The following is a 13,091-nucleotide window of genomic DNA, read 5'->3' as shown; positions in this document are numbered from 1 at the left end:
TCCTTTCTTCCTCCCTTCCTCCCTTCCTTCCTTCTTCCTTCCTTCCCTTCTTTCTTTCTTTCTTTCTTTCTTTCATCTTTCCTTCTTTCTTTCTTCTTTCCTTTGCCTGTCTTTAATTCTGATTTTAATTAACCGATCAGTCAAGCAACATGGATGTAATCAGTCACTATCTTAATAGTAGATGGTGTGTTAATTGTTTGAGTCATTTTGTTTTGCTCGAGGAAAGCAACACAATTCATTGTTTCTGGTTTCCTCATGTGATGTCATGATGAGCTGAATATCTTCAGGGTTTACAAAACCTGACGCTCATGTTCTCACAGCATCATTATTTACTAGACCATAAGTTTCAGACACAGATCACAATCTTTAAAGTGATGCAGGAGCTCAAAGCGAGCAGCTGGTCGTCCCTGTAACCACACTGTCAGATTAGAATAGTGTCTCTCTGCCGAGAAGAGCTCGTCATCTGAACTCACCACCGGGTTATCTCTGCACAGCTGTGTAGGTAGGAGTGGTTACAACCGCAGTCACACATCTGAATGTGAAACCCAGAGAAGTTTGTCTAAGCGGACATATTTGGTCGCAGTTGTTTCCATGAGGCAGCAAGCCCTGAAAACCACAGCCGACGTTACTATGGCAACCAGGCAGGTCCTTCCTGTTACAAGTGACAAGTTCTTCGTGAGAATTTAGAGTCGATGTTGCCTTTTATTAACACGTATGTGTCAGTGTAACAGCAGCTGGACGTGACGTGAAGTGATGCTGCTCAATTTTCACACTGTGACCAGAAACAAATAAAAGCCGCTCCCAGGGTGCATCATTTTCTTTTTTTTCAGCTTCCTAAGTGCACCAAGTAGCGTCCATTAGCTTGAAAGGGGCCGAGCTGTCGGCAGCGGCTGCACCTCCTTTTAACACTGAGCAGAATGCTGCGATAGGATCCGCCAAAGGCTCGGCCAAATTAATGAGGAGGTCTAAAATACACTTCTTGTTCCCTGGTTGGAGGTCTGGAAGAGAAAGGGCGCCAGCGTGGAAAGCTTTTAGCCCTTTTTTCTGAGCGTGAATCTACTTCCTGGTGACCTTTTCTTTGTTGCTGAGTGGTTCACATCCCCACTTCAAACCATCACAAACCTTCCTCTTTCCTGTCTCCATCAGGATGAGGGTGAAGAAGCTCCCGATGATCCTCGCCCTCCACCTGAAGCGCTTTAAATACATGGACCAGCTGCACCGCTACACCAAACTGTCCTATCGCGTCGTCTTCCCCCTGGAGCTCCGCCTCTTCAACACGTCCGGGGACGCCACCAACCCCGACCGCATGTACGACCTGGTGGCTGTCGTTGTACACTGTGGAAGGTAGGAGCTTCATTCTCAGTCATTCATTGTGTTAGCAAGTAAAGACACCTAAGCGATTTCTAAATATTGCAAAATGGATGAAATTCTGTCAGTAATTGTGTCATTTCTAGTGGCTACAGTTCAGATTTCTGCAGGCTGATTTAATGTGCAGGATAATAAGCAGCCTGCTGTATTTCTGCACTAGACAGACTGATGAGTGCTGGTAACAAGGCACAACTCTCTCAAAGCTCTCATTAGCTTTGTTTGTTGTGTTTGACTGCATTGATGAAATCATCCAGTCAGAACAGGAGCTACTGTGAGCTGAGCTCTGACCTGCTCACAGAGTACATGGATGTTGCTTAACGACAGAGAGATATAGTTTGAATTAGAGAGGCACGATGTGGCTTTGGAGAAGAAATACAACCTCTGAATTGTGATATTCACAACATTAGATGAGCAGTTGGAATCTATGACTTTGGTTTAGCACCACAAAATAAGATAAAGGGAGGGTGAATCCTCAAAACCAAGAAGTACGTGTGAAAAGATAAGAGCAGTTTTTAGGAATTTGGTGACAAACGAGTGAAGAAAATGTGTTGAATCGTTGATTCATCACTTATAAAGAACGTACTGAAACAAACTTATCAAGCGCTTCACAATAAAACAGAATTTAAACAGGTTTCTAGAAAAACACGACATCATTGTTAGATATGTTCAGGTTATTCAGGGATCTGAGGCGGATTAGCTTACATCAGTTAATGTGTAAGTGAACATACGCTGGTTGTTACCGGCCGGATTGTCTTAAAGTATGAGGTTGTCTTCCAGTGAAGCTTTTCTCACATGTAGAAACTTTATATGTCGACACTAAAAGCTTCGTTTTCAGACTTCCACTTCACTCAAAATACCCCAGAATGAAAAGGATTTAACTCGAAGTAATGATGTTTTCAGAACAATTATTTCATGCTTTTTTTTCGCTGGCGTCGCTTCAAAAATAAGAGGCAAGTTCAAACTCCATTAGCCGTGCGTGTAATGCCTCTCAGGTGTTGTTTTCGTAACGTCTCCCTCTTGTTTTCCCTCCCGTCTGTCTCCACGCTGCAGTGGTCCCAACCGCGGACACTACATCACCATCGTCAAGAGCCACGGCTTCTGGCTGCTGTTTGATGACGACATCGTAGAGGTAAGCGGACTCAAATTCACTTCAGGACAGATTAAATACAACCATTAAACAGTCATTCATCTTAGTTTTGGTAGCTTAAAATGTAGCTTTATTTGTTTTAGCATGACTGTACAAAGATTAACAGCTTCCATTTCACTACACATCATCCCAGGGTGATATAGAAAAGAGCGGAACTACTTGGTTATAAACTTTGTCATTTAATAATGTAGGATTTGTAGGCTTTACCCTTCTTTATTGCATCTCACCCCCAAAATATAGATACTAAAGTACAGCTGTTACAGTGAAATAGATCATGAACGTGAAACATATGGAAAGTAAACCGAGAAAAATCGTATTGAACCTGTTCCCTCATTTGCAGCTACAGAAAAATCTTAAGATAAGTGTTTTACATGACATTAATGATTAAAAAAAAGAGAAGGAGAATAAAAAAGAAGAGGCTTTCAAACAAAAACAGTCCCGGTCGAGGTCAGGGAAGATGGCGGTGCACCATTGAGTTTGGCTTTGCTCGATGTTTCTTCATGTTAAAGGCAGTTTTTTTCTCGCCACTGTCACCAAGTGCTCACCGATGGGGGAAATGATGGGTCTCTGTAAATAAATTAATCAAGAGGTATGGTTTAGATCTGCTCAATTTGGAAATGGTCATGAGATGCCTTCTGTTGTGAATTGGTGCTGATCAGAAACGTTGGAATCTAAGAAAAAACTTGAAAAGCGATATAAAATTAGGGCAGAAAAGTGGTTTCTTCCTGGTATTTTACCTCGTCTCTGGACGTAAAACCTTAAAATAACATTTGAAACAAACAGGTGACCAGTGGTGGATGATTTTATGTCCAATATCTTAGTCTCTGCCACTTTTAATCTCACATGAGACGGAGCATCAATCAAAGATTTAAATTCCCATCGGCCGTCCAAAGTTCCCCACCTCGTTCTAACCAGACAGGAATCTCAACCGCCGGTCCGTCCACACTCTGAGCGTGTAGATCCTGGCGCTCCCAATGTTGTGTCTGGATTTTCTGAGACGGGCCGAACTCGGATACCTTTGCTGAATAATGAGGAGTTGAAAGGCGGTTTAATGATCAGGATACGATTAGAGAGCAGAGAAGGGAGGTATGTGAGACGGATCAACATTGCTTCTCGTGTTCAACATGTTCCTACTTTGGTTGGAGCGTCATTCATCCCAGTTATGTAATTTTAAACCAAATGTCAGCTCGATCTGGACGACCTGGGCAGCACACGGTGTTCAGAAAATAAGAAACATCACAGACCGTCTGCTCCAGCCTTCGCTCATCTTTTTACTTTTAGAATCTCTCAGTCCAGGAAGATCTTCTCCTGCTGATCTCCCGCTGCTTCTGCCACAAAACCATCTGCTCCCCTCTCTGACGCGGCGACGGGAGAAAACATGGCAGCCTTCGTAAAAAAAAACACACAAAAAAACAACACAGTCTGACATCCTTCAAGCATGTGTGACACCGCTTAGCTAACAGTTTCTCAGCAGGCTGCCGTCCACAGAGAAGCTGCCATGACAGCAGTCAGAGACGCTCACAGTTTGCATGACGATACTGTCATGATTTATCAAACCAGGCAGGGAAATGTACCAGCATCTCCAACTCTCCGACCCCTCCAGTGTGTTACAAGTACACAAAATCAGAAGTGTAGCTTTTAGCCAGCAGCATGATGTAGCTCTTTAGTCATTGGCAGCTGACCACACGAGGACGCAGCCAAAGCCCTCGGCATGCTGCTGTGTGTCAGCCGGAGCCAAGTAACCTTTCAGTTCGTTCCTTTTTGGCACGAAGGAAAGAAAAACAACAGCAAGCCGCCGCGATGGAGCTATCAGCGGTTAACTGACCGTGCAGCCTGGATGGCTGAATGTTCCAGGGTTTTAAGGAATAATCCGTAATAGACCCAAATGTACAAACAGGCATTTCTAAGATGTATAATGATGCAAAACACAAAAAAAAATCCTCCTAACTTCAATTAATTCTCAGTCAGACGCTCCCGATACCTCACACAGGAAGTGAATCTTACTGGTCAGCAAAATCTAAATATTTTTCTAAGAATAGTCTTGGAAAAAACTGCGTTAATCCAGTCTTAATTGCAAAAAGAATTGAGCTCTAGACAACATTCATTATTTTCACACTGGTTGCACCTGACTGTAGCTGCACAACGCATTTTAAATTAGTTTCTTTCATCTAATTTCCTAAAAGAAAACTAATTTAAAACCCTAAAAAACATCCATTATCAGGGCTCCAGACTGTTTTTTACAGCACATAATTAAGGTGCAGCCGATAATACATTTTTAATTAATTTCTTAAGGCACTGTGTTAATAGTTGGAAACAAGAATAAATACCCAGATAAATGTTTAAAACCCTTTTCTACTGGTTGGATCGTTTGGATTTTTTGGACATTTTTCCATTTATTATCGGAAACATTTTGCTCCATTTATGTAAAAAAACGAAATTTAACATGTATGAAGTATAGCAATTAAAACATTTCCCTTTTTATTTATACCGAATTACAAAAAAAATGGAGACCGGCGGCTCTGTGAGACGCTAGAAAAACATTCAAATGTCTAAAGTGTTTTGAGGAAATGGTTATTTGTTACATAAAGTGGAAGATAGTTGTACAAAATACCCGCTGGTTTGGTCCAAGTTCTACACAAAGACCACTGGTCTGCATTTCTGATCCAAGTGTGGCTCCAGTTCAGTCGTGGTTCTAGTTCGGTCCAATCCAACATCCAAACTTCTTGCTTGGGAACATTTGCCCAATTAAAATTGTTTATGTTACTTATAATCTCAGTGGCAGTGGGAGAGAAGTAACCCTGCTGTCTGAACACAGAGGCAACTGAAGGACTGATGTTTAAAACGGATCCCGTCGCCACTGAGTTTTTTCCACTACGATGGGAAAGAGGCCCACTGGAACATCTGGTCCAATGGAGAGAAACTGGAACTGACTTCTGTTAGATTCCACTGAGTTTGCAGAACAGAAACACTAACTTATCATTTTTTATGGTTTGTGGACATTAACTCTCCCCGTCCACTCTGTATTCTAACTTTCGTTCTCTTTCGCCACTAGTGGAAAAGTATATGTTCTATACAGTTTGTTTCTAGCCCCATTCTCTCTCTTCCTTTCTGTACACCCAACAGACATTTAACGATTTCTTGGTGAACAACAGTTGGATGCACTGACTTCCTAACATCTTATCACAGTGAGACTTTAAAGAGCAAAGACAATTTCTTTCAGTCTTTATGCTAAGCTAAGATGGCTCCCAGTTTCAGCTCTGAACTTGACCTGCAAATAATCGCTGTGCAAGACTGATTGTCCCTGGCATCAGAGCTGCCACGCAGTCGGAAACAAAGGCTCTGATTGGCCGACAACTGAGAACACAGCCTCTGATTGGGCTTCTGCATCACTGACTGCAAGTGAAACAACAAGGAAACTTGGCTGACTACAGTGGTAACTGTAGTATGAGCAGTTTTCTGAAAAATTGATAAATAATCACAGAGGACAAACGGTTTTGGATTTACAATTGTGGATTTCCCAAAATGTTGAACTAGTCCTCGAAGCGCAGCTGCTCAAATTGTCAAGAAAAAGTAGTTTTATAAGAACATTTGTCTAAAACAACCATATGTCTTTTTTTTTCTGTAGAAAATCGACGCGCAGGCGATCGAGGAGTTCTACGGTCTGACGTCGGACATTTCCAAGAACTCTGAGTCGGGATACATCCTGTTTTACCAGTCCAGAGACTGAACCAGCCAGCGGTAAATCCCCAACAGACTGTCACTCAACAGAGGGGGGAGGCACTCATGGCTGCCACCGGCTCCGCCCAGTACGCTCACATAAGTATCCAGGCTTTATTCCCTGTAGGCGGAGCTTTGCACTGGAGCGCCACTCGGATTGGTTGAGACGTGTTCAGGTCGCATGCCAGCCTCCTGGATTAACGACCGTTCAAATGGTCTGAGCCCACACTGCAAAAACAAAGCACCTTAACAAAACAAAAAGGCGGCTGAATCCGTATCACTCTCTGCTTTGCACTGGGGCATCAGCGACGCCAATCCAAGAGGCTGACATCGCCGTGTGCACAGCGGTCCATTTTCGGAGGTAAAAGCAGTTTGAGAGGACGCAGAGTAATGACACACTTAAGCAACTTCTGATTGTAACCCTCCATCGGTGTCATGACGGTCTTTAAAAGTTTTTCGCGTGCATATTAAAACCGTGCTAAATTAGCCTTTATGCTAACACACAGGTACCATACGTTCAACCCCAGAAAACGCCCCCCCAAAAATAATCATTCCTCTCACAACAAAACCACCAACGCAACCTTTAAGGATTGAAGAGCGCAATGACGCAGTTGCTAGTTTGCAGTGTTTGTATCATTAAGTGGTGCTAATGCTAATGCTAATAGCAGCTAGGCTAGTGTTAAAGGGCCAGGTGTGAGATGAAAAGCAGCCACCAAGAGAGATGTTGATGTATCTAATAAGAAGGGCTCATTATTTTAGTTTTTACGTGAGAAACATTTCAAAGAATGTATTTTATTTATGGTAAAGCTGCCATGTGTAAGAATTTAAGTTAAAAACATTAAAAAAATTACAGAAATTATCAACAGAATGGGAAGAAAGAGCAGTTTTGACCAGAGATATCTACTGTTAGCATGTTAACTAGCTAACCCTGGCCCAAAGCTTCGTTGCTAGCGGTGTAAACACCAACATTTCCTCACTGCTCTGAATTCCCATTCTTGATTACTAGCTACTTGGCTAACTGAGCTAACTAGCTAATGGCAGCTACAGTTAGCGGTTACTTTAGTGATATCCTGTGAGTATGAATTTCGAAAGATGGCCAATTCTTACATGCAGCACCTTTTTTAAATATGTAAATAAATGTAATAGCTAGGAAACAACAGAAGTCTAAAAATATTAGCATTAAAGCACGTTGGGTTTTATTAATTACATCAATCGAAGGCCTTGTTTTCTGTACAAATGTGCTCGTTTTCAGCAAAAAACTGGTAAAAACCAAAAACAATGAGCCTCACAGATCATCAACAAAGCTAGCCGGCTAAGCAGTGAGTAAAAAGTTTCGAGGTTCCTGGTGTGTCGTGCCATTACGGGTCATGTTTGGTGCCACAGCGAGTGCAGTCGGGCGATTTTAAACAACATAAGCTAACTTCTTTCAAGCAGACCTTTTCATGGTTTTGACAGTAAGCACAGCCTCCTTTGCGGTTTTTTGCTTTCAAAAGGTTTGTGTTGTTTTGACTTTTTTAAAAATTGCCAGATTATGCACATTTGTACCATTTTTAAAGGGACACGTGTTGAGAAAAGTACTCTTTTTTTCTTTTGCTTGAAGTCAGTTCTGACGTGCAGACTGTCACACTACGTACAGGTTGAATGTTTGTGTTCGGTATCCGTTTTGTTTCCTTTATCAAAGCTTTATTTCTGAACGGCGAGCTGAAACCTTCCGTACTTTGCTGCAGCTGGTTATGTCCATCTCGTAATAACAGCTACCAATCACAAAATTTGACTCCGGCTTAAGTGTTTCTCCTGCAGCTGCAGCTCTGGCAGGCAGTCAGAGCTTTTTACATAACATGTTTTTCACTCCAGAATCTTTAAACTGGAGCCCTCGGTACCGCTGAGTGATACTAACGGTCTGCTGATGTGGAGCGTGTCCACTGTCGGTCGACGACACGGAATATTTAATGCAGTAAGACTGTCTCTGGTGTGTTTGTCCGAGCAGTTTAAAATGGATTTCTTGCCTCTGAATCTTTTAAAATCCAATTTGATGCAACAGCAAAGACTTTAAGGGTGATCTTGTTTTAAGAATATTAAAGTTTAATTAATTAAGTACATGTAAGAAATAAAAAAGCTTAACATTTAAAGCTTCTCCAATGTGAGGCTACTCTCCTCCCTCGTTATTGTAAATTCAAAACCTTTCAGATGATTTGGGAAACAAATCAATGAATTAGATAAAAGACATTTCAATAAATATTGAAAATAATCATCAGTGTTTATAAGAAACTTCTGTAGCAGCTATGAATCCTCCAGTATCAGGTTTTATCTGCTGCTGGAGGTCTCCAATCAGATATATTTGTAGATTATGAAGTTATTTAATGTCTCCAGTCGGGCTGCAACCAGCAACTGCATTCATATTTGTGTTTTTTAAACCCATTTAAATATCTCAGAACTAAAGCAGATGTTATCAAAAATGGTTTGTTTTGTTCAATAACCAACAAAATGTGAATTTGTCAGTGATAGAAAACAGAAAAACATCACATCCTCACATCTGAGAAGCTCAAGTCATTAAACGTTTGCTCCAGATCGAACTTTAACATTTATCTGATGATTAAAATATTGTTTCAGTTGATCTACTGACCAGTTAATCGACTAATCTTTTCAGCTATAATCGCTAAATGATTGGGGGGAAGAGTCAAGTCTTTCCTCTGATTCTTCACCTTAAACATTAAGCTGTTTTCATGAGTGGTGTATCATTTACCCCCTGAGGGTAATTAATGCTTTCAAATGGGTTTTAATGAAGAAACAGGATCCATTTTACCGCCTGTACTCGTTTCTAACTCCAGCCTGCTGACGGGCGACGACCTCCTTCTTCACCTCCATTGTTTTCGTTGAACGCACAAACTGTTTTTTTTTGTTGTTGTTGAGTATGTTTTTCACTGCCAAGCTCGGGAGGCTCCACCCATTTGGGCTGTCCAAGTGTAACAAGCAAGCTCACCCCTCATCCCTCTTTGTATCGGAGCTGCGGCAGATGGAAAGCGAATGGAAACATGCCATCTGCAGCCTGTAAGGTGTTTATATTCTACAGTAGTTGAGTGGCCTGGGCAGCGGGTCAAGTATTATCTGAATGTTAAAATGTACAGTAAAATTAAAAATAGGGCTGCTGCTTGACCTGTAAAACACCGTGTGGAGTCGGGCTCGTCTCAAGGGTCTGAAGTTGTTCTCTCGACAAGAAAAGAGCTTTTGACGAAAAATAGCTTATTCTGAATTCTTCATTTCCATTCAAGTCTTTTATTTTGATACCCAAGCGCAAAAGAAGTGGAGGACAGGGTAATGTGTAGTTTGGATATCCTAGGTTTGCTTGTTTGAGGTGGTTCTACTGAACTGATTCCAAAGTTTTCATCCTATTAAGTCATTGAGACCCAATTTAGAACCCTTTCTGTACCCTACTAATCATTTATACCCAGTTTAGAACCCCTTTTGTACCCCATTAAGTCATTTTTTGACCCAATTTAGAACCCTTTTCGTTGCCTATTAATCATTTAGACCTTATTTAGAACCTTTATCGTACCCTGTTAGTTATTTAACCCCAATTGAAAACCCTTTCTGTACCCTACTAAGTAATTTAGACCCAATTTAAAACCCTTTTTGTACCCTATAAGTCATTTAGACCCCTTTTCATTGCCTAGTAGTCATGTAAACCCAATTAGAACCCTTTTTCATTCTTGTTAATCATTTAAATCCCAAAATATGTAAAAAAAAAAAAAAAAAAAAATACAAGATGGGGCCAATGTTTAGCAGCACTGGAATGACCCTTTAAAAGCAAGACCCTGATTCAAACTGACTGTAATGGATGAAACCTTAGTTGTTGGATCCGTTCTGTGTTCCAGAACCCTGCCAGCAAACTGAGTCAAATCCAAACTCATAACGTCCTGGTTTTTGATGGCGCAGTTAAATGTCCATCTCACTTAAAGATTTCAAAACCACAAAAGGAAAGGGAGCAACTTCAGACGACGACGACGTGTCCCGAACACTTCCCTTCATTCACTGGGTTGAGACTTGAAGTCAACACTATTTTTCTTTTTCTTTTACCCGTCTGTGCTGCTCTTAAACTCCACTAATCTACATAAAAGGAAGGAATTGTTGTGTGGTTTTTTTTTTAGGGGTCGATCCACTTCCATCGAATTTCTGAAAGTCTGAAAAGGTTTTTTAATGGTTGCAAATGACTTGAATGGCAGGTTTATACCCAGATGAAAACAGGAACTGTGGACTCCTCTTGTACCGAATGATGTGTTCACATTTAAAGCTTTTCAAAGGAGAATTAACTGAAGTATAACGGAAGAAAAACAAGCACAAGGGCACATTATTTGGAGGATTAAAAGTCCACAGATTCAGTTGGGAGCTGGTTATGATTCTGTCTCGATTAAATGCAGTTTCATGTAAATGTCGAAGTGTTGGAAACCCCAGGTTGAAACAGGCTCTTTTTTTTATTTAAATCTATTAATATTATAATGAATGTTTATGTTATCTTCTTTTTTTCTTAGATGTTTCACTTGTTTTTTTGATATATTTCACTAATTCTGCTCGTCTGCCACTCTTGTGTAGACGAGCTTTGGATATTTTGATGATTATTTTTTTGAGGGTTTTAATTTGGGGAGTATGTGACGAGAGATGTTGATGTGTACATAAATACAGATGTTATTATTGGAATATAAATACGTGCTTGCTTGAAATAATCAGCAGATCTAGATTAAAAGAAGAAGAAAAAGAAGAAGAAAAAAACAGTTAGCGGACGTTATATCTCTAAATACTTTTATTCTGATAGCGAATCAATACGCCTGGTGTTTAAGAAAATAAAAGCCCAACTGATCTGGAGACCCAGGCAGCCTAAAAACCAAACAGCCCCAAAGATAATCACACTGTAATACACCAACATCTGTCTGATTTCATGAAGATACACTTGAAGGAAAAACTGCTGTGCAGAAAGTAACCGACCAGAAAGTGGTGTGTGTGTGTGTGTGTGTGTCGCCGCGTTAAAGGAAAAATCCACTTAAAAAAAAAAAACAACCATAGGTGAGTTTCTCTCAGCCTGTTTTATAATTTAGGGTTCGATATTGTTTTTTTCTTGTGAGTAATGTGATCGGATGAAGATGACAAACGTCACAACTCGAGACATTTTGTTGAGGAATACTAAAAGATGTGTTTTATTTCAGGTTAAAAAGCAAATATCTAGGGTGTAAAAGTTGGAATTTCTTTAACTCGGAGACCTCTTTTAGTTTTTTCAACGCTGGTTTCTGAGTTTCAGTATTGATAACGTTCTTTTTTTTTTGATAATTGGGTTTTCCAAAGACATTCTAGGTCAAGCTAAATAACCTATTTTGCTTTTTTACCTTCTAAAAGCTTTAAAAGAATATTTAAAGGCGCACTACGTAGTTTTGGAGAGGAAATTCAAAATCCGATTTTTAATATTTACAATTTTAATTGGATAAATAATACAAACACAGAAATTGTATCTAAACAAGCTGTTATCAGAGGAAAATAAGGTCCTAAGAACACTGTTGGAAGCTAGACAGGTGGCAGGGTCCGCCATGATATGGTTTGTTTACTCAGTTAATTCAGTCATGAAAACAAAGAGTTTATTTGGTTTAAGATATTTCTCTTCTGATTAAAATATCTTGCCCAAAACTACACAATGCACCTTTTAAACGGATAATTACACAACTATGAAATGAAAGCAACTCAAATTAAACTTTTAACTGCACAGGTTTCCTTCAAACCTGCATATTTTATCCCATATTGTCCAACTAGCCTTATTAGCTAACGAGTTAATGATCAATATATCAAGATTCTTGAAAAGCAGCACGTTCAGGCCTCTACGGAGGATTTCAGAAAGGTATCATGGGAAGCTCGATGAGTCTCTTTAAATAATACAAACTGACGTCTTTGGGTGGATTTTTCCTCTAACAGTATTAGTTCTGACCTCCTGAAATGTCCCTTCAGGGCTTCGGTGGTCCACGTCACTCCCTCCCCTTCTCGGACTCACCAAGAATGTAAATGTTTTGAACCCAGTGTGTGACGGACGGACGGACGCTGACTCAATGTCTCATTAACACTCCGATATTGTTCGTTTGAAGCCGGTGTGAGAAAAGCAGCAGCAGCCTCATAACAACCCGGAGAAACATCCAGCGTCTCTGATCTGTGAATCTGTGACTCAGTTTGATTATTTTGAGAAAGTACGTCATGTTTCGTTTTTGATCAGACGAACAGAAAGACCTCGTCTGGATTCATATTCATATGAATCAAGGTGGTGGAGTCTGTTCTGAAAGGTCTGCCCTCGTTCTGGCAGCCGTGTCAGACAGAACCGGAGTGTTTTCACTCTTGGGTTTTTTTTGTGGCAGACATTTAATTGGCCCTGAATCTGCACAGAGTCTGAGGCTCCTCGGTCGGAGCTACGAGCAGATCTGAAAGGACACCAAAAAGAAAAACTGAATGTTTCTCCTCAGAGTTGTTTTGCGGAGGCTGCTGCCGCCGCCGCACACACTGCTGTCTGAAGTTCAATCTGAATACATGTAGATGCAGTGAAAGTTTGGTAAATGACGGCTGGTTCTGATGGTGTCCAAACTGTTTGAAATAAAAACACAAACTGGTTTTGAAGATGGAATAATCCACACTGGCTCCTGTGGTTCATGTGTAGAAGTGTTTGAGTGTGCGGTTAAAATGGTTCAGCTGCAGTAATTTAATTAAAGTCTTCATTTGTTTAGATTTTAAGTGAATATAATGAGAATAAATTATTTTTAAACAGACATTTAAATTATCTCATCTTAGTTAAAGCTGCGTTAAATCAGCAAACGGCAAACTGAATCTTAAAAATAAAGAA

At 40.4% G+C, this 13,091-nt stretch overlaps 1 protein-coding gene across 1 annotated transcript in view; it reads left to right on the top strand.

The window, feature by feature from the left end:
* usp12b (ubiquitin specific peptidase 12b) overlaps window positions 1-12,882 on the top strand; it is a 19,880-nt gene extending 6,998 nt beyond the window's left edge. The window contains exons 4-6 of the mRNA XM_030430210.1: window positions 1,090-1,344; window positions 2,419-2,497; window positions 6,141-12,882. Of these exons, the coding sequence (XP_030286070.1) occupies window positions 1,090-1,344; window positions 2,419-2,497; window positions 6,141-6,242 (436 nt within the window). The 3' untranslated portion in view covers window positions 6,243-12,882. The remainder of the gene's footprint in view (window positions 1-1,089; window positions 1,345-2,418; window positions 2,498-6,140) is intronic.
* The last annotated feature ends 209 nt before the right edge of the window (window positions 12,883-13,091 follow it).

The sequence above is a fragment of the Sparus aurata genome, chromosome 10 (assembly GCF_900880675.1).
Source record: "Sparus aurata chromosome 10, fSpaAur1.1, whole genome shotgun sequence".
In the NCBI taxonomy this organism is placed as follows: domain Eukaryota; kingdom Metazoa; phylum Chordata; class Actinopteri; order Spariformes; family Sparidae; genus Sparus; species Sparus aurata.
The sequence above is the reverse complement of the archived record's forward strand: the minus strand, read 5'-3'. Positions and strand labels throughout refer to the sequence as shown.